General features: G+C 33.6%; 1 protein-coding gene across 1 annotated transcript in view; it reads left to right on the forward strand.

The window, feature by feature from the left end:
• The window catches only part of LOC129218527 (DBH-like monooxygenase protein 1 homolog), a 58,308-nt gene that overhangs the window by 13,395 nt on the left and 22,145 nt on the right, over window positions 1-22,768 (forward strand). Inside the window, exons 2-4 of the mRNA XM_054852815.1 lie at window positions 3,770-3,916; window positions 8,987-9,163; window positions 19,015-19,101. Coding sequence (XP_054708790.1) covers window positions 3,770-3,916; window positions 8,987-9,163; window positions 19,015-19,101 — 411 coding nt within the window. The remainder of the gene's footprint in view (window positions 1-3,769; window positions 3,917-8,986; window positions 9,164-19,014; window positions 19,102-22,768) is intronic.

Genomic DNA, 22,768 nt, shown 5'->3' on the forward strand with positions numbered 1-22,768 from the left:
TATGTATGAGTAAGAAGACCTAGGGTCCGAGTAAAAAGTTCGATTTCGTACTTTTTCACTAATTTTCTTTTTTGCTTCAAACTTTCAATTTCGAAACTCTGCTCCTTATTTTAACCATTTTTTGCAATGAGAAGTATGCATCTAAGAATAATGGATGCGAAAATAGACATCTTGCAGGTTAAACTGGGACACGCTGCATAAATATATATAAACACCACCTGCCGGCAAAACTTAGAGTTAACATTCTTATCTCAGAAACAATACGAAATACGGGATAAAATATCAACTACTAAGTAGTTCAGCATCACCAGAAAAACAGGAAAAGATTTTTAAAATGGTAGGCGGAAAGAAATTTCTGGTTATTATAAAACTTCGTGAACTGCTCACAATAATAAAGTATTAAAAATATATTAGGAGGTCAAAGTTGTGCTTCTACGGCTATTTCCATACTAGATACGAATAAATCAATGCTCTGTATAAAATGTATTGATATGAAAACTGGAATTGATTTTAGCAGATTTTCCAGAAAGAACGAATCAAGAACCTTTTTGGAACATTCGATTACATACAAAAAGAAAGTTGCTCAAATATAAATTATAATATTCCATGGCTAACTGATTTTGAGTTATGTAGGATGCAATCAAAACCAAATATGCACAACTAGACGTCGCGTCGAACAGATCCTATGCTGCGAGGGTGCGACATTTTTACCCGACTGCGCGTGTGCGACGCAAAGGAGGGTAATGTGTTTATCAGTCTATGTATGTATGTCTGTTCCTATGTGGCGTTCCAGGGGCTAAACGCCTTGGTCAATTTTGGTAATTCTTACGTCAATCGATGTCTTAACCTTGGGATTGTCACTAAACACATGACAGTAATTAAAATTTCCCATATCAACATCCAGTTGCCATATTTTGTCAGTTCGGGATCGCCGCACGTTTGGCGTTGCACACTGTGTCGCACGCTACCTGCGTGCGACAAATGCAGGTAGTTTTCGCTGCCTGAATTTTTTTGTTTACAAAGTCTACTAATTGGGATCTCAATGGCCGAGTGGTCTAAGCGATTGCTTCTCCCACCTGAGGCGGTGGGTCAAGACATCCACGCTCTGGATTTACTTTCTCCTCTTTCTGATGTAAAATCTTTCATGTGTTCTTTATTTGTATTATGTACTGTAATAAAAAGTATATTATGCGTAACGAAGGCAAGACACTCAGATTGTAGTACTCATGAAAATAAACCCGTGCAATAAGCACCAAAAGAAAGAAAGTCTACTAATTCGATTTTCATCTCTTAACATGTTTCATTTGTTTTTGCCTTGATTCAAGGGACTTAGTTTCGCGACGTGTACTTTCTCGACAGGCTTTTTTAGTTTTGCGAGAAAGATTTGACTGACGACGTTTCCGATTTCACGTCAACATGAGTTATACAGACTGTTTATATAGCTATGCTGTGGTTGACTTAAGTTCGCGCATTTTTGCTGAATGTCAAGCACATGTGGCTTTAAGCGGAGTTACGTCCCTAGAGGGATTAATTATCAGTAGTTTAGATCACCGCAAGTTACTTAATGAACCTCACGATACAAACAAACTCTCTCAATGAACTGACAAGGTTGAGAAATGTACCGTATCATAATCATAATCATAACTAAAAAGTGTGAAATAAAAAATTATTAAATAAAAACAAAAAACCCGACTGCGTAAAAACCAAAAACACTAAAGAGAAAAATGTATAAGCCCAGTAGTTTAGAATGTTATTAAGTACTACTGAAGTACTACACCGTGGGCCTCGGCTGTTGATCCTTCTATTCAGCTTTTGAATTTATGATTTGTCTTAACTGTGTACGGTTATAAAATTATTTCAACTGTGTAGTTATTCAGTAGTACTTAATAACATTCTAAACTACTGGCCTTATACATTTTTCTTTTTAGTTTTTTTGGTTTTTACGCAGTTGGGTTTTTTGTTTTTATTTAATAATTTTTTTCACTTTACTAGAAACATATTTGTTACTTGAAATAAATGATTTCAACACGCACAAATTGTTAATTTGAAATATAAAGGAAATTTTAAGAAAATCCATAACCTTACATTATGATACATAATGGTTTCTTATATTCAAATATATAACAATTAAATGTCGAAGCTTAAAATTCCAGGAATAAAATGCAGATTTATACTTAAAAATACCACACGCTTGCAAATATATTGAGCAATGTACAAATTTTCAATTTTCTAAGACGAACCTTTTTAGCGCTACGCGTGATCTTAGAGCAGGAATTAAAATGGAGAGAGCAAGTGTTCAATCATTGGCTTAACAAAAGCTGACCAACAGACCCCAAGTCACATGACTCAATAACGACGAATGGTTGGCACGTTTTGCGTGAAAGAAGCGAAAGAAATTAGATTTCTTCCAATGCTTTGCTTTAAAATCTATCACGTGACTTGGGGTCTTGATTTCATGAAAGAAAGTCTTCCTCTCTTCATTTTATGCCCTCTCAATGTGCATGATACCTTCACACAAACGCACTTATGCAGGCATAACGAAAAAACTAATTAAAACTTCGACTAATTTGCTGGACAGGGAAAGATATACGGTTACAGAGAATATGATATTATGAGCACATAAAGACACCTTATGGAACCTGGGCATTTATTGTGCCGTGGGAACGTAAAACGCAGTAACAGCAGGAATTAGTTTTGAGTAATTTGAAAGAATGCGCTTTGGATTCCATACTGACAACAGGGAAATGTTGGAATTTCACGTTTTTTTCGTGCCATTTTTCAATGCAAACCAAATAAACAAACTTTTACGCTAAAGCTAAAGCATAACAGATGACAAAAATGCAAAGAAATGAAAAATTTGCAGATACTGCGTTTTTCCTTTCTCACGGCAATATTATAGTCCGTTAGCATTTACATGAGTCAAAATGCTAATGATCTTTCTTATTCAATCTAGGTCGATTGTTTTCATTATTATACACAAAAAATTAATGCATTCTTAACATGCGAGAGTCAATTTTTTTCTTTTTTTTTCTTTTTAGTTTCATTCAGTCGTTATAGAAATCTCGAATACACTCATGGAGCAAGGCATTGATATATTTTGTACATTCGTTGAAACTACTAAAAGCGTTCCGTCTGGTGAACCGTAGTAACAACACATAGTTAACTTTTAGGTAGTATTTTCTGACGAAACCGTCCACAAAATTACGAGAAACAGTCAAATTTAGTTTAAGTCCGAGGTCATCTTGACAGATGATAGGAAGAGTGCGGAAAAGATGGCCTGCTCGTTATAATAAAGTAATGAAATAGCGTTGTAACAAAACTACAAGAAAAATATATCAATTGTGATTGCAAAATTTAAAATTACTATCAACAAAGAATATCGTTGTTATTAATCTGAAGTTAAAATTTCGATGTTCATTTGAACCAAAATCATTACTTTTACTTCATTATAAAACGCCTTACATTTTTTACATCACAGTTTTTGTTTGTTTGTTTGTTTGTTTTTTTTTTTTTTTTTAATTTTCATTAACGTAATTTTAAAGAGCGTTATAAGTAGAAAATAAGAAATTTCTCTCATTTTTCAGACTATTATTCTGAAAAGAAATTGAAAAAACAGAGCTAAAAAAATAGACAATGTTAAATATTTTATTTATATTCTTACAACCTATTTTTTTATAAAATTCGGGGGAAATGTAAAGTGCAACAGAAAATGTAAATAAAATGTTAAATACAATAGAAAATGTTTAATGAACTGATCTTTTATTTATAGGATCGTTATGCTCACAAAAATGGACTCCCTTTGCTGGATGACCAAGCAGATTGGGAACTTCTCAGTGGTTTCGAGAACAACACCCACACAGTATTAGAAGTCAGCAGAAAATTCGACACTTGCGACCCTCAAGATTTTCCAGTCACGGTAAAGGAATTTTATCATATCTAAGACAACACTACTACTTTCTAGGATTTAAGATTTTTAAAATTGCTTGTTTAACCTTTCGGATCGAAGAACTATGTCATATGAGTAAATTTCAATGACAACAGAAAAATAACATTTGAATGGTCGGCTGGAACAACATTGGATGTTACAAAATACAAAGAAATAACTTGGACACATGATACATTATAAATTTAATGCTAAGGAAAATATTGCGACCAAACTTCAAAATAAATATTTCTACATTATTTCGCAAAAAAATTTACAAATTTTCAAAATTGCTACCTACAGAATTAATACAGAGCTTTAAACGTGTCGCAAAATTTTCGGCTTATGAGATTTAGCACACACCCTGGTCTCCAAGATCATCTTGCACTGTTGAACGGCATCAACGACCCCAATCTGTAATAGTTCGGGGTGGTATTTGTGCTAGTCGGAAAACACCACTTGATTTTGTTGATCAAGGGCTAAAGATTAACCAAGAAACAGATCGCGCACTCATTTTGGAAGATGGTGTCTTACCATGGTCACAAAAATTCTTTGGAAACAAAAGATGGACCTTTCAACAGGATTCCGCACCTGCACACAGCTAAAGGCACTAAAGATTTGTGCAAGGCACGTTTTCCAGACTTCATTAGAGTTCAAGAACAGCCACCGTATTCCCCAGATTTGAACCTAATGGATTATTCTGTTTGGTCCATCTTGGAGACCAAGGTATGTGCTAAACCTCAGAAAACTTCGACATCCCTTCATAAACAGAATAAATCGGACCAAACAGAATAATCCATTAGGCTCAAATCTGGGAAATACGGTGGCCATTCTTGAACTCCAATGAAGTCTGGAAAATGTGTCTTGCACCAATCTTGAGTGCCTAAAGCTGTGTGCAGGTGCGGAATCCTGTTGGAAGGTTCATCTTTTGTTTCCAAAGAATTTTCGCGACAGGTTAAGACAACATCTTCCAAAATGAGCTTGCGATATGTTTCTTGATTATTCTTCAGCCTTTGATCAACAAAATCAAGTGGTGTTTTCCCACTAACACATATCCCACCCCAAATCATTATAGATTGGGGTCGTTGATGCCGTTCAACAGTACAAGAAGATCTTGGAGACAAGGGTGTGCACTAAACCTCATAAAACTTTGGCAATCCTAAAGAAATCCCTATGCAAGGAACGGGATAAAATATCAGTAAGTGAGTTGCGGCCCATAGCCGAAAATTTTGTGACACGCGCGTTTAAGGCTCTTTATTAAGGCTATAGGTAGCCACTTTGAAAATTTGTAAAAAATTTTGACAAATTAATGTATTCATATTTACTTTGAAGGTCGTAGTATTTTCATTAGCATTAAAATTATAATGTATCATGTGTGTCCAAGTTATTTCTTGTCCCCCTGTCAATCGAATTTGAAAAAGCTGCCTTGAAAAAGGCACGTTTAACGTTGCCCCAATGTAATAAACGTTTCCCAAAGGATAATGGTAATCTCAAACTCGCATTTAACCAAACAACCAATATTATTTCACCGGAAAACCAATTTTGAAATAAAATCACATTCAACGTTGTCCTAGCCGACCAGCGACTATTCATTTAATGGCTTATTTTATAATTCAACTAGTGTGTGAGGTTTATCTGAAATATCTTTACTTAAAAGCATTTCCTTACTTTAATTTTGAGAAAGAAAAATGTAATCAATGAAAAGGCATTTAATAGCTCATTTAATTTTATGGTAGGTGCCATTCGTAGATTTAAGATTTAAGTTTAAATATGTCATCCATTTCTTTATCAGGAAAAGAAAACTAAAAAAATATGTAATTGTACGTTAGATAGTTCAGAAGGCATTCGAGTTATTTTAAAGATACCATAGGGTTTGAAAATCTCCTCATATTATTTTCGATAAAAGATAATTAATGAAACTTCAAAAACAAAGCTTTCACTACAAATTAACATCTTAAATAAATAGCAAAAATCCAACATATTTCTTAATTCCATAGAATAAGCCACCTTGTCTTATTATGTCAGCTTCAGTTTTGGATTTACTAATTGTCGAACATCTAACTTAAGTCTAATTAATATCCAATTTATTAGAAACCCTTATCGAGGTTCCGCATAAGTTATTCATAAAAAATGTAGATAAAGATTTTACAAACACGATGGTATAAATACATCCAAGCGAGTCTACAAACCATCGAGTAGGTGCGAGTAGAAGTTTCAATTATAGAGTAATTCTGGAGATTTTCTGCGGGAATCTTCTATTCAAAGAAGAAAATTTGAAGAAATACGAAATATTGCTGCAGATTTCTCAACAATTTTGCAAAAACGAATACCATTTTCCAGCGAATCTTTTTCCAGAGAAAATAGAACAAGGGCCATTCCACCGTCACGTGCGGAACAAAAATACGCTTAAATTTCATTAACATTTCGTCATATCTCTTAATATTTTAATGAAACAGGGGTAAGCAATTTTTTTAATCTTTACATTTGATGCAAAGATACTCCTGACAAAATTATATTTTTATTAAACAATTTTGTTATTTAAAATAAAAAAATTTTACATGCGTCACCTGCGGGACATCCAAAGTCAACCTCCGATAACTTGCGTATGAATAAGCTAATATTTTTTGCTCTATTAATACAGTAATGACGAAACAAATTGTAGATTTTGAAAGCTATGGTTCCAACGTAAAGGAAACATACATCATTAGTTTAGAAATAATTATTTAAACCATTGAAAAATAATATGCATGTACCTATTCCATTGAAAATGATCATTTTGTACCGCACGTGACGGTTCCTAGATTTCATAAAAAAGAAATAATTTTTGAAGAAAGTGTTTGCTTAAGAAGTCACACATGCGTTTGTGATTTCTTAAACAAAAAAATTTTGTTCATCATCTTTTTAAATTATTCTTTTTTATGAAATATATGAAGCGTCACATGCGGAACAAAATTACCGTTTTCCGTGGAATGGCCCACAAGATGAAAATTGAGTTTTGAGCCGAATAAGTGTCACTTGCGCAAATTTAGATCTAAGCCTAATTTTAAGAAAATTACAGATTCCTGCAACATTTAAATATCGGCAAAAAATCTGCAAAATTACTCAATTATTGAAACTTCAAATCGTGGACAACTCTGAGATTTCCTCTCCTCAATGAGAGTAGGTCAACCAAAGTCGGATCTTAGACTATGATGATTTATTATGCTTTCTGCGTCCTTTATTTCTTGACCAAAACTCTGAATTGAGGCAGTGAGAAACAAAGAGCATTTTTTCAAGTTTTAAGTAAAACGTGTTTAAAGATACGGTCCTAGGTAGACTTTCATTGAAAAGTTTTTCCAAATTATGTTGTATAACTTAACCTCTACTATTACTTTCTCATGAGGTTCGCCTGCCATTTGCACTGCTCATCTCCAAATGCCACTTACATCCCTTTGCTTCTCATTGCCTCAATTTATATTTTTAAAGATAAACTAAATCACTTAAATTCATCACTTTAAGAATGTATCTAAGTTATATAAAACAAATGACCGTCGTTCGGCTCGCATTCGTGACACGTGAAATTTTCTCTTCTGAAACATAGCAGCAATCTCATAAAATAAAGCTAAATAAATTTAATTTCATGATGCGGTTGAAATTCTTGGAAAAAAAAAATAAGTGCGCCTTTTACTTCAGGATACACGAACGCATTTATTGAGGGATTACAATGTGTTTTTATCTTTAATGGGCTTCATAACAAACAAAACTTTTATCTCACGTTCTAATTCCATCTCACGTCTGTCGATTACTCACGATTTTCTGATGGCAAAGTACTGCGAGTTCGAAGTGCATTAACCAATCACGGATTCCTCCATGAAAACTGAGCTTCAGAACGATTATTATCTAAAATTTGCACGTTGGTATATCATAGTGCGTTCCTTGGAGACTTGAACTTTTTTTCTAAACTATGCTTCAATAATCGGTTGGATCGGTAGTTGGGTGCCTTTTGTGGTTTTGTTTGGTTTTAAAATTGAACAGCGAATTAGTTTACCATTTGCAGACCTAGTGCATTCCTCAACAGATGGCCTTCAATGTGGTATACCTATCGTCGGATAGCCATTTCGCAAGCTTTTAACGCCCAGTTTCCCCACCAGACATAGGCATTTTGACTCTCTTCAATGCGAAACTACACTAAGAATTGCATTTTGGCAAGAGTTTTCAAGGCCAAATACATACTGAAAGGACCTTTAGCATGCCATTTAATCATATGACACGCAAAAAATACCATGGGCCCTGATGATTTTTTGCATTTTTAAAATTCACCGACGGAAGTTGGACTTGGAACCTGCGTCCTTGGCTATGTGAGGCCAACGCCTAGTCACTATGCAATTCTGCCTTCTTTTCCGATTTCACAGGAAACTAGCGATGAAAGTACCGAAGTAAGGAAAATGAAACAGCTTGTCAATAGTGTCCAACTCAACATTTGCATGACTGATAATGAGAGCTGCATTAGTTAATAATATCAATTCAAAATGTAAAAAAATCCGTAAGTAATGTCTGATAATACGGCATTCTAATCATATGTTGCAGTGCAACATGTGATAAGTTGTATATATGTGTGCGTGTGCTTTGAAAAGTTTATGAGACGCAACTGATAAGACCGAAAAGGGAAAAAAAAAAGAAAATGCAGGAAGTCAAGGTGCGAAATTTCGTGCCAAACACTGTGTAAAGAAAATTCCATTAAATTCTTTAAATATTTTTTCATAAAACTTCGCGTTATATAAACAAAACCTAAACAAACTGAGGAAATAAATATAAATTTCATTTAGCTTAAAACTTATTTACAATAACTAGTTTTAATTTCACCTTCGGGTTTTTTTTTTTTTTTTTTTTTTTTGTAATCATTTATTTATTTTTATGAACCCTTTTCTTTCTGAAGTATGAAGGAGGTTCTAACATAAAAAAAAGAATAAATCAGGGACTTTGCTTCTAAAAAAATTTCAAGAAACATTTAAACACTAAAACAAAAGAATAATAATGACTGAAAAGTAATTACTCATATTCTGAATGTGTTATTTTCCCTTTCAGAATGATACGACTCGAGTAATTTACGCTTATCACGACGAGGATCCAGTTTCAGATGAGTTGATAACTTACCATGGAAGAGAAAAACGAGGCTCTAAAAGTCTGATCTTGCTGCAGCCTTTGACTTCAAGGCATGAACTTCCAAATGATGTCAAAATATGGTACATCAGATCACCAAACGTAAGTAACATTTTTCATGCATAATTAGATAGGTTTTCTAGATGCAGAACGTACGAGAATCGTTTAGTTCAGCGATGAAGATGGAGCTAATTTTAAATGGGGACGCGTGATCAACCTCATATTGAAATACATGTTAAAATATTTAATGAAAGCAGCTGGAATTCATTATTTAGTTTTAAAAAGAAAATTTCCCTTTTAATAGCTGATTTCTACTTAAGGTTGCTTTGTAGCTTTTTAGAGACAAAATATTAAAAATTCATAATTATTTAGGTTGTTTGAAAGAGAGGAGCATCTCTTCACACAGTAAGTTTTCAAGCTCCGCTGAAAATGGCAATTAATAATTCGTTTTCATAAAAAACGTTAGAAATTTAAAGTTAACTCGTTTAGCAATTCATCCAGAGCGAAGCCCCCGTGGTACGATCAGCTGTTACTCGACAGGTTGTTCCACCTGGGAGAACATGTTGTTTTTTAGTTTTTGTATTTCTAGAATTTTTAAATACTTCCAGGCGTTGGATCTACTCGTATTTGAAAATTTGTATATGTACTGTGATCAATCTATACTTTAAACCGGTACAAAAATATTTCACGATTACCCTTTAGTTAAAGTTTTCAAGTTTACAACTCAGGCAGTGAGAAGCAAAGGGATGTAAGTGGACATTTTCCAAGTTTTGAGTAAAACACGTTTAAAGTTGCGGTGTTTGGTAGGCTTTACTTCAATTTTTTTTCTAATACATGCTGTATAGCAGCACCTACCAGGGCTATTAGTATTAAATCTTGCCTTAAGGCAGAGGAGAGGTTCACCTACCATTTGTAATCCTTATTTTCAAATTTTTAATTTTAGCACTTACATCCCTTTGCTTCTCACTGCCTCAATTTGGTTTAAAAAAAACCTTTTTACCCCTGAATGCGAAACAGGTGTTCCAGTTAAGGAATTTCAGTAAGCTCCTTTCCTTATTGCAAGGTGCTTTGTTATAGCAGATGCTTATTTAGCAGCGGGAGGTTTTGAATTCCTTTTATTTTCAGACATTAAAAAATAAATTTATAATTCGACGTACATTTTTACAAGAAAAGACTCTCTGAAGAAAACTTGAAGATACCCAACGCATTCTAATATGTAATTGAAGTAATAAAAATTTAATCAGTTTACTGTTTTGACAACATAATTAAAATTGTTACCAATAAAATCAGTATATAGTTGATTACCCGTGTACAAGACGGCTGACATTTTTGAATAAAATGAACAATTTTAACACAAAAAAAAAAGTTACACTTGCTACGTTTCAAGTTAACTTGTTTAACAATGCATCTAGAGCGCAGACTCCATGGCGCAGTTGGCTGGTGCGTTCGGCTGTTAAGTGAAAGTAAGTGTTGGTGCTTTATACCCTCTCAGCTTTTTTTTTTCATTTAAATGAAGAAAAGGGTGAGAGGTAGTCATGGGATTTACCTACGGAAGTATGCTTTCATAGAATCATAAGCTTATAATGTTGAAGGATTTTGAAACAAAGAATTGTATTCAGTTTCAGTTTATGCAGTTAAATTTACTTTTCATTCACAACATTTTCGACTTCAACACTGTAAACTTATGTTAGTCAATACAATCATAGCTTCTGTTGGCCAGTCCCGCAACTGCCTTTTTTTTTTTTTTTTGCTAGGAATTATTTTCTTCCTTTTTTCTTATAGCAGAACACAGGAATAGATTCAGAATCTCAGCAGTGTTTTCAATTTTCGATGCTAAAGAATGAATTTTAATACTTTAGACAAAAAAGTGAATTTCTTCCGTAAGAATTAATGTTAAAAATTTTTGAATCGTTCAAAAAAATGCTCAATCAAAAAGTTATTCATGTTGCATGTTCTTCCTCGTGAGTTCATTTCTAAAAAGCTCATTCAAAGTACCCACGGATAGCTGTTCCTGCGGACGTTGGCGGGGAAATTCCGGGTATGGATACTATTTATTTTAAATCGAGTGCGTTTGTCCATGACTCCAAATAAAATTATTTGTAACCAAGTAAGACTTATCATTTTCTTCAAATTTTACTGGGGTCTAAGTTTTAAAATAAGTTATAATGATTTTTCTTCCATATTTTTGGTTTGTACTATTCATTATAATTGAAGGTATCATGTGTCCTTATATTTTTAGGCTGCTGTTTCTGACCTTTCCTGTAGGGAAACTGTGGTCCTTTCGATGTGACAGGCTTGCAAAGCCAAAATGGCGTACCTTTGTACCCAAGGACAAATAGTCATTCATAGTTAATTTTGTCCGTAGGTACATCAGCTTCCCCTACGCGTTAATTTTCTCTGTAAGCGCTAATGTTAAGCTTTTTGAACTGTTCAAAATTAAACAAAACATTGTACAAATTAATGTAAAAAAAAATGGGCGTCTTGGCTGCAAAGAGCACTGGCCAGCAGAAAGTGAAACTCAAGAAAAAAAAAATCGTGAAATTTAAAAAAAGTAAAGAAAGGAAAAGAAATGCAATATATGCAGAAAGTATAGTTTTTAGCTCCATATTGACTGTTCCGGGGGATGTCTTATGAAATGAGAAAGAGTGATAAGATAATACTGTTACATACTTACCTATATCGTGAGCAAAAAACGTTCTGCTTTACATTTCAGTTTACAATACCTATTTTTAAAATTCACATAGTAAGTTCTACGTAACCAAGAAAAGCTTTCTTCACGAATTTGGCAGAGAGACGAAACTTGTTCGCATTTTCCAAATGTGCCGAAATTTTTTTTTTTTTTTCTTGGTAAATACGAATTCCGTTCCTGATGTTGCATGGAAGCATTATAAGAGATTCATTTAAAAAAAATACCGTATTACAAAACAGGATTGCAAAATTTATCGCATAGCTGTTAGTATTCTGCCGTGTGCAGGTAAACGGCAGTATCTGCAGAAATGAGTTTTCGAGATATTTTAAAGAAACGCGTTTTGGATTCAGTACTAACAATAGGGAAATGTTAGAATTAGACGTCTTTTTCGCGCCTTTTTTTCAGCGGAAACCAAATAAGCAAGCTTGTACAATAAAGATAACGTACAATAGATGACAAAAATGCGAAAAGTGAAAAATTTGCAGTAACTGCCCTTTACCTTCACACGGCAGTATTATCATTTGAAAACTATACAATCAAAAAAACGTTTTGATTAATTGCAATATATATTTAAAGGACATTTTAAAAAAGTTATATCATTTAAAAAGAGCCGAGATAGCTACATACATATTCACACGTTTGTTTATTTAGTCAATTTTTGAGAAAGAAAGGTGCTAAACCCAATTTTACATTTACATTTTTTATTTATTCTCAATTCTACCTCAACTGCCCAAGGCAGCGGCATTTTCTTTTCTTTTCGTTTTTTTTTTAAGAAAATAAATCCACAGCCTGAAATGCTTTGGTAACTATTTGAAAGAAGTATCATCTTCTAAAATCGCATTTTTATAGTTCACTAGCTGCGTTGGACGGTGTACCTCGAAAATAAAAGTTACGTCAAATGACCCGTGTTCAGCAACCAGTGTTAAATATACGAAAATAAATTATGGAATGTTGCACTAAGTCGGAATAATGGCGACAGTTTCTAAGGGCGTTAAGGCTTGAACTTGTCGCTAAAAATTCCCAATTTGAATGAGAAAACTTCGGAAATAAAGTTTACACTCCCCTAAAAATCGAAATACCCGAATAAATAAGCATAAATATAGATAAAAGGATCATTAGAATAAAGGCAACAGTTCCACAATCGCGCCAATAGGCCCTTTGAATCCTCATTAGAAAAGGTCTCCCAATGTCTACGTAAGTCCCTAAAAATCTTTTATTGACTGGGGACATAGTCCTTCAAATTCTCTATTCTAGTAAGGAAAACAGCCCCTAAAACTCCCTATTAGTCCCCCAAACTCTCCATTAGAAAAATAAAAACATCCTTATATATTATTTCTGTAGCCTGTTTTTGGTTTCTACGCCAGATTTTCCTCAATTCTTGATTGATTTCTTTGATTTACACCTTATTTTGAAGCTTATGGTGCTGGCTACTGACGAAAAATAGACCCAAAGTCTAAAAATTGTTTTTTTCACCCGAAAAACCTGTTTTAAAGAACCAGAATGAGATTTTCGGTTAAACTTATAACTTTAACTTGCACTATGACCGACAGAACTGAATAGCTTGATCGGCAGAGTGTTCTCCTCGTAACCAGGAGAATGAGTGTTCGGGCCCACGTCCGGACAATCTGCATCAAAAAATTAGAGAAATAACGCGCATTACATGAACACTTAATTAAGTGAATAACAAATATGAGGAAATAAAGTAAATGAGAAGGAAACTCTCCTTGCTGTTATGAAAACTTGATGTGACTTTGTGCTAAATTACTTCTAAATTGGTACTTTTATTTTTATTTTTTTAAGCTTTGACTCTGGTAAGAAAATTAAAGCATAATGTAAGCGAAAATATAAGTAACAGGTTTAAGATTTCAGACTACAATAGAATTGTTTTTTGTTCAGAAAAAAATAATAAATCGTATATTGAAATACATATTCTTCTAATGAGTTTTTGACTCTTTGTACAAATAAAAAAATTACTACCTCAATTTGATGGGTAAAATATATATTTTTTCTTCTTTTTGCGAAAAAAAAAATAGCTTATCAAATTTTTACTACATTCGAAAAGCTACGCTTAAAAAAAGAGCATAGTTCAACTTATTTTGTATTTTAACCGTGCTTTAAATGATGAACACGTGCTGCCAGCTAAGTCATAAGGGTTCAAGCAGCCTGCGGTAACAGATTGTAAAAATTTTCAAAAACAGAAACATTTTTCTTCAATATCTTATCTTATATATTATTCCCCTCTCATTTTAAAACTTATCAGGCTGGCTAATGACGAAAAATAGACTTACGGTCGAAAAATCAAGTTTTCGAAAATGCTCCTTGCTGTTTCAAAACCTTGATGCAGCCTGTAGTTCTTATGCATTTTTTTTTTAAAGCAAAGTTCTAATGCAGTTTTCCATTTTTTTACGTCGCTTTCGGCAAAAAAAAAAGCCTGTGTGTGTGTGTGTGTGTGTGTGTGTGTGTGTGTGTGTTCATATTTAAATAAAGCTTAAAAGCACTGGACTTAGTTGTTCGGTTAAATTGATAAGTTTTTTTCGCAAGAGCGTTCGGCTATAAACTATCTGAACTTCGGGCAAGCTTGGGCTGTCCAACATAATATCAAATTTATATTAGTATTACGCATTCCATGTACTCATAACATACACACGTAATAAAATAAATGCAGTGGGAATGCTACTTGGTGTTTCGACTCCTTTATGCAGGCTACAGTTATCATTCGGATAAGTTGACTGTTAATCGAAGGGTGTTCTTCCTTTTTTTAAGCTTTGGCTACATCCAGACCAATCAGCATAATGTAAGCACAAAAAAGTATTAGATTTACCTAAAGGAAATCGTTTTTGTGCAGAAAAACATTTTCATTATATGCTGAAATGTAGATGTTTCTAATAACAGTGTTCAACCTTTTGTACAAATGAAAAAATACTACGCCAAATTAAAACTACGAGTTTCACCCAGTAAACCTTTAATTTTTTATTCGCGCGAATACGATATAAAGCATTAAAATTATTATCAACTTCATTAGCAAGAAATCATTTTCTACTCCTCTGCTTTCTGCTGAAAAAAAAAATACATTTTGTCTACGTTCGAAAAATTGCACTTAAAAAACGGACTCAGTTCAACTGGTTTTGGTTTTGAATTTTAAGTGTTCGATTAAAAGAGAAACATGTGCGAGCATTTAAGCCGTAACGGTTAAAGCAACCTTCTATGTGAAATAGTTCAATATTCAAAGATAAAAACACTTATTTTCAAACTAATTTATTACTTCTCTAGAATGTTTATTTCAATCGCTACGTGAGATCTTCGTCATTCTTTAATCAAATTCCATGCTTTACGAATAATTTTAAATCGTACCATGCTGGTTAATAACAAAATATAGAAGCATGATCTTATTATTAATTTTTTTTTTCTTTTGTCAAAAAGCTTTTTTGCTATTTTTTACTACGCATTCCTTCAATGAATAGCTTTCGAAAAGGAAGGCGCAATTGCTCGGTTTGTTGGGGTGTCGGGGTGTTAATCAGAATGGGGCCAATTCGAATCCGTGCCAATAAATATCTCTTTAATGTTTCTTTTTTTTTGCTGTCAGATGCTCACATGGGCAGGACTATATTCGCCACAACCTGTTTTTTCACATGCACAATTATTGCTTTTTCACGAGTCACTACTCAGCCACTTTTAATGATATTTATGTTTGCATTGAAAATATGTACGACCAAAAGGTGAGCGATGATCAAATTATCACAACGTTGTATTTAACGAGGTTTTGTTACTGATGTCTTTAAATTACATGCCTTCTCTTCTGCGCTTACTTTTTTTCGGTTCTTCTTCATAATGTTTTCCTTTGAAATTTTTAAAGAGCGAAATGCCTTATGAAACGATTCGAAGCACAGTGCGGAGTTCCGCACGGGTCGACTAGTTCCTTAAAATTCCCTACTATAATAATAGCATCTGTTTCAAAAAATCCGTGTTACAATAACGGTAAAAGTTTTCAAATAATGTCAATAGTCCCATTAAAAATATATGGATAAAGATAATAGTTCGAAAAACTTCTTTCAGAATGAGAAAAAAAATTTCAAAATAGCATCAACATTCAATCTTTTAATCACCATCAGAATTGGAAAAATAGCTTCAAAGAATTTCAGCTTTGAATAAGTTATCTAAAAGTATCTATTAGAATAACGACGTCAGTTCCTCAAAATCCATATCAGCATCAATAATTCTGAAACAACGTTAACGGCAAATCTAAAATTCCGACTAGAACAAAGTGAATAGCAAAGTTTCCATTTTTAATGCATCTGAAATCTTTGATTATCAACTTCCGGCAGTACAAAAATTAATAAATTGAGAAAAAATAACCAGAAGGGGGCTAAACATTTTAATTTCCTGATTACAAGAAAAGCCACTAAACAACAAGAATTTTAACTGATTACATTCTTCTCAAAAAATGGCAACAGATGATTCTTCACAATGTTTATATTCACGCTAATTAAAACTGAGCTCGTGGCAATTCCGTAACCAGAAACTGCAGACAATTCTTTAAAAATGAAGATAAGCGTCGTTTTAGAATATGAAATCAATTTAAAATAAAAAACTTGGGGGAATTCTAATTTTTTCTCGAATTTCTGGTAAAGTTCACATTATGCAGCATTTTAAGGCTTTTACCTGCTACAAATACTAAACAAATGTGACCTGATTTCGATAAGATACTCTCAAACTTATTTAAACTTATTTCAAATTGGAACAAAAATCATGGAGTAGGGTAGACCGGGGCACGTTTACGCATTGGGTACGTTTACGCAGTGCCCTTTTTTCAAAACGAGTTATAAATGGAGAGTCAACAGTCATACCAGATTGATGCTATTCCCTGACAAATATTCTCATAAGTTTTTGAGCATCAGTCAAGCTTCGGTTTAGCATGCAGATAGAAAAATTTGTTTTCTACCGAGCAGAGTAAATTTTTGTTAAACGTTTTGAAGCTTATTGTGAATGCATAATACTTTGTTAAGAAAAAACAAATATATTAAAAAAATATCAGAATTTTATCTTTTTTTGTGTGAATTGTATTTATATGGACCGAAACGTTATTAAATTTTGTTGCACATTAAAAATAAATCCAAACTTGCCGACGGGGCATGTTTACGCATTTTCATCGGGGCACATTTACGCACGTTCTTACTGTTTGTCTTACTACTCTGTCTTACTTCTAAACGGACTCCGGAGGTGTTTTTCACTCTGTACTGTCTCAAACCTTTAGCATTTTCAGGTTATTTCGTTTTGAAAATCACCATTCATTTTTAATTAAGTAACAGATTCGCATCTTATAGCTTACAATCATATAGTGTTGTCTTTATACACTATTTAGCCTGTAATACATTTTCTTTATTTTAAACATAGTAAGACATTACGTTCAAAACACTAACAGAACCACGTTAGACGTCAAAATAATGAAAAGGCTTATCGGTAATCCAAATATTTCTCCCACTAGGCCTTCCACATCGTCACATATTGACTACCCCAACTGAGACCATTTGAAAAAGCAAGACCAAAGCTTAGAAACCAGGAAAAAATTGTGAGCATCCTCTTTTTTCTTCCTAACTGATACTCCGATTAAAGAAGCCCTCAGACAAGATCAGTTAGAAACTACAAAGAAAAAAACAAAATGGGCAGAACAAAAAAAAGGGGGGGGATTACTTTAAAATTTGCAAGTTTCTATTAAAGCAGAAATATAAGACAGCAAAGAAAAAAGTATGAAACCAAAACTTGCGACAGGGAAAAAGTTAGTTCACTCTGTAAAAAGGAAATTAATGCACGATTCTGTTTACAAAATAGAAAATTGTGCTTGCATATACTGTTCGAAAGCACACAACCAATCAAAAAAGGACAATACAGGGTTCAATGTCTTAGATGTCAAAACGCAGTCCCATGACAAGTATGCGAAAAGAAATACTTTATTTTTGTTAGTAAAATCTAACAGTGATGAAGAATATGACTAAATAGTTTATGTTTTACTTAGCAATAAGCCCAATGATTTTATTTTAGCTTAAAAATGTTCTTTAATCAATTTTTTGTTATTTTCATATTTTCAAAGTGTTTTAAGAGAAATAAAACACTTAAATTAGGTTAAATACCTATATCACTTACTCCTAAGTATCATTTTTATTATGCGTAAACGTGCTCCACTCGATGCGTAAACTTGTCCAGTGTTCGGGGCAAGTTTACGCGACCAACTTGGACTAAAAAAACATTTTTTTCTTACAGTTAAAAACACAAGCTGAGCAACAACTGAATATACAAATTTTGACTTCATTAATTGCTTTATAAAACCACAATGTCTAAAATTCCCTAGGTTCAAACAAAAAAACTAGAAAATTCATTGAAAAAAATTCTCGGAAATGTGCCCCGGTCTACCCTACTTTTTTTCTAAACGAAAGGTACCCTATACTCACCCCGGCAACCCTGACAACGTGTATACGAAATTTCATGATGATCGGTGAGTAGTTAAGGCGTGAAAAGGTAAAAAAAACAAACAAAGTCACTTTTACATTTATAATATTATTAAAGATTCACCTCAGTTGGTATTTACTTTTTTGAGTCTTATACGAGATTTAAATGGATGTATAAAACAGATCTAATGTAAGTTACCCTGTACAGTCTTTGGGGATATGTACTATGCTTTTCATTAACGAAATTTCGCTCAAAGCATTTTTTTTTCTTATTGAGGTTAACGGTATTTAATGCCACAAGAAATGTTACTTATACATATCACTCTCCATTGTTCCTCAAACGTATGCATTTTTTTTTTCAACTGGGATATTTGAATAAGAAAGTAATTTTTATTTTATCTATTTATTTATTTTTAAACTCATTGATGCCTATAAGCTTTGCGGGAAAAAATCGGCGTGTGTTGTTTTTTTTTTTTAATTAATAAAAAAAAACCACAATACTTATTTCATTTATTATTAAATCGATTAGTTTTTTTTAAATTATTATAAAAAAAGTAAACTTTTAAAGAAATAATTTCTTTTTTCTTTGCGGCGGAAATTAAGATCTTGATGTTTCAAGTAACATGAAAAATACATAATTTACAAATTTTTATTTGATAATTTACAAAATAAATCTGCACATATAAAACACGAATGTCCCAGTCCCATAACGGACCTTAGAGACAAGAACCGTCAAAACAAAAACCGGGGTTAAAAACCGTCAAAACCTTTATTTATTTTTTTTTTTAATAACACTTCTGACAATAATGTATTATTCATTTTAGGTAACCATCCCAGATGACGTAGACACGACATACTGGTGCAAAATTGTGAAGGCGCCTCTTTTGAATAAAAAGCATCACGTGATACAAGTGAGTTCAAATGAAGCTGTGTCTCTATTTATGGCTATTTTCTTGCTTTGCAGACTGGTACTAACAAGCGGTTGTGAAAGCCTCGTGTTTCTAAGAATGGTGTAATGATGCTTAAATCCAAACTTCTTTCAGTCAACCATCCCCTGCTCCAACACGAGTAATTTATGTGCTTGGAAATATAAATTGCTCGTTAGATTTCGTTTGACATTTTGTTGTAAGGATTGTTTTAGTATGTCGTCATTGATAATAGAATTGTAGATATTGATAATCCAAGTGAGCAATTATTTTTCACCGGGACTTCTTCCGAGAACAATCATTTACAAGTTAAGATGCGAGACATAAACGCTTTATTATTTGTTGTGATTATTTGGGGCTGGGTCAAAATGATTGTTAATCTTGACAGGATACAATCATTTTATGATCTTAACATTAAGGACTAGCTGTATTGCCCGGCACTGCAAGGTCTACCTCGAAAATAAAAGCTGTGTCAAGTGACGCATGTTCAACGATTAGGTTTAGATAAAAGAGAAAAAAAAGCGTAAAAATTCCCCTTCAACGTTTGGAAAAGAGCAATTTAATGACTCCAAATTTTAAATTTATATCTTTTTTGATTTTTAGAAAGTTCGAAAAATTATGTCATTGTTATTTTTCGACATTAACATTCCTTTTCATGTATTTTCTGGTGAAAACTCTATAGGGGCCGACTCTCCACCCCAATCCATTGGAGGGGGGGGGGGGAACCTATGCGAATTCCTGAATATGAAAGGACCTGTGTGCCAAGTTTGGCCAAGGTCCGACGTGAACTGTGCATTTGCATAAGAAAATCCCCCTGTAACCCCGTGGAGTGTACGGAAACAAGCATAAGACTAAGCATATTAGTTTTGGTGCTTTACCTTTTTCATTATTTAGTAGCGGTACCCGCACGGCTTTTTTGCCGTAGTAGAAAACTAAAGGGTCATTTGATTCGCCTGTTTATTTACAAATAATGGATGATGAATGTTTCGCCAATTTGCTATGTTTATTTGCTCGCCCATGGTCGTGTATGGTAGTTTGCTCGTACACGTTATGGTAATTTGCTAGTCCACGTTATAGTAATTTGTTCGTCCACGTTATGATAATTTACTCGGCAAAATGTTCTTAAAGTTGGAATAGAAAAAGAACAAAATCGAGTTTTCGAAAAATCCTCCCCCTTATGCTACGAACTAGTTCTGTGCCAAATTTCATGAAAATCAGCCGAACGGTCTAGGCGCTATGCGCATAACAGACATACAGAAATCCAGAGGCACAGACATCCAGAGAGACATACTTTCAGCTTTAGTATTAGTAAAGATGAAAGACTTTGGTGCCATAATGACTACTCAGTATTTCTGTACTCAAATTAAAACTACTACACCTATTACAATGGAATCAAGTTTTTTTTTTTTTTTTAAATTAGCCTTGGCAATATTTTTCTAGTATTTGTTTCGAAAATATACATGGTTCCGATTTCATCTGAATTGCACTCATGAATGTTGCCTTTTTGCCTTAAATGCGGAAGGTAGTTATCATGCAAATGAAATTGTTTTCGAACGTATGTAAAAGAAAAATTTTCGTTTATTTACTAAGGAAATGAGTAAACACCTCCGCTACTTTTTCACTACATATCTTAGCTCATCGATGGCATAATGTTTGCTGTATACAAGGTGATTCAAACAAACCTTGACCAATTGATTTGCAAGATACCACATGGTCATACCACGTTGATAAAAAATCGCATTGGAACAGAGGATCGCAAACGCAATACTGACGTGCTACATGCACACAAAGCCAGACACTGACGGATGCATGGCATATCACATACTTCACAAAAACGATTTTACACAGCATTTCAGTTTTACCGTCCCAACGGTAACGCACCTAACGTCGTAATAACGATCCATTCTGACACGATTTCACATATCGCTGCACTTTTGTTGCAACGCGTGGATGAGAGCTGCAAGCTGCAAGTTCAAACAACAGCTTTAAGCCTTAAAAACTAAAATGCTGCCTAGAATCGTCTTTGTGTAATAAGTCCCCCCCCCCCCCCCCATTGTATCCGTGATATGTCATGCATCTGTCAGTGTCTGGCTTTGTGTTCATGTAGCCGTCAGCATATTGTGTTTGCGATCCTCTGTTCCTATGCGATTTTTTATCCTTTTTTTTTGTGGTATGATTTGTATACCATATCAGTGTCAACGTTTTTTTTTTAATCACCCTGTGTATAGTCTTAAAAAACACCCATATAGTTTGATTCTCATGCCTTCAGAATGGCATGAATTTAAATTTTTATAGATAATGTTCTTCTAATTTAGACATAAAGAAATAATAATAATGAGTTTCTTCAAGCGACACATTTAAACGTTTTAAAACTTGTCATTTCACAAAGATCTGCCAAACAGGTTCACATTTATCCCACGTTTGTGTCTTAAAGAAAAATACTTTTTTCCTTAATTTTCTCACCACTAATGTTATTATGGAAAATTACCTCTAATTACCATTATTCCATGAGTGCTAACAACTTTTTTGGTGGAAAATTATGTGATATTAATATGCTTTAATAGTTTCCCTTCCCATTGTAAGAATCCTCAAGGTTACCCAGAACGTTGCTCCTAATAGACTCGTGAGTCTTAAACATTCTTAAAAATGAATGGCTGAACTTGTTTTTACTAACAATTATTTTCCCCTACGAAGCATCAGAAGTAGCTACTGGAAGAAAAAGTTACGCAAAATTACCCACTTTTTATTTTACAATCACTTGATTATCTAAGAGAATTCCTCCGCAAATTGAAGATGAAGAAAAAGCGATTCCAGTAGCAAACTACTTCAAGGGCTGGTGTGTTCGAAGTATGGCCCGCAGGCTAATTATGGCTTTGAACTATGTATGAAGAGAATGAAGAGAAAGAGACTGAGAGAAAATTATTTTCTCCAATGAGTGATTATTTAAAAGGCGAGATGTCTGAACTTTGCTGCTTTCATTATCGCACAGGATTTGGTAACGATTAGGACTGATACTGTTTTATATGGAAAGACGAAACATTTTATATCAAATATGCTCCCTGAACGTAATTTATCACATAAATATGTAGGTATATTTCTTGTTTATTTTTTATTTTCGTGATTACTGTCACAGCATCTTTAGTACTTATCAGCTGCATTGCCTGGCGTTGCACGGTCTACTTTGAAAATGAAAGTCGTGTCAGGTGATGCAGTTCAACAATCAGGCTTAAATAAAAGAAAAAAGAAGCGTAAAATTTCCCGTCAGCAGCAACGGGTAGAAAAGAGCAGTTTTATGACACAAATTTTAAATTTAAACCTCTTTGTTTATGTCAGAAAATTCAGTCATTCTTATTAATAGGCGTAACTATTCCGGGTCACGAAATTTTTCTAGTAAAACGCTTTCTAAGGGGTTTTTTCACCCTCCATTGGGGGAGAAATCCCCCTGTGTCAATTCCTGAGCATCAAAGGACCTCTGGGCCAAATTTGGGCAAAGATCCAACGTGGATTGCGGATTTTTATGAGGACCATACAAAACCACCTGCAAATATCCATTTTTATATGACTCTGACTAATTTGACTCAGTTAATATGTCAAAAATTCGCAAATTTGTTCGTATTAGCCGTTATTTGTAACAACCGTGAATAGGTAAAAT

The sequence above is a fragment of the Uloborus diversus genome, chromosome 3 (genome assembly GCF_026930045.1).
Source record: "Uloborus diversus isolate 005 chromosome 3, Udiv.v.3.1, whole genome shotgun sequence".
NCBI classification, from domain to species: Eukaryota; Metazoa; Arthropoda; class Arachnida; order Araneae; family Uloboridae; genus Uloborus; species Uloborus diversus.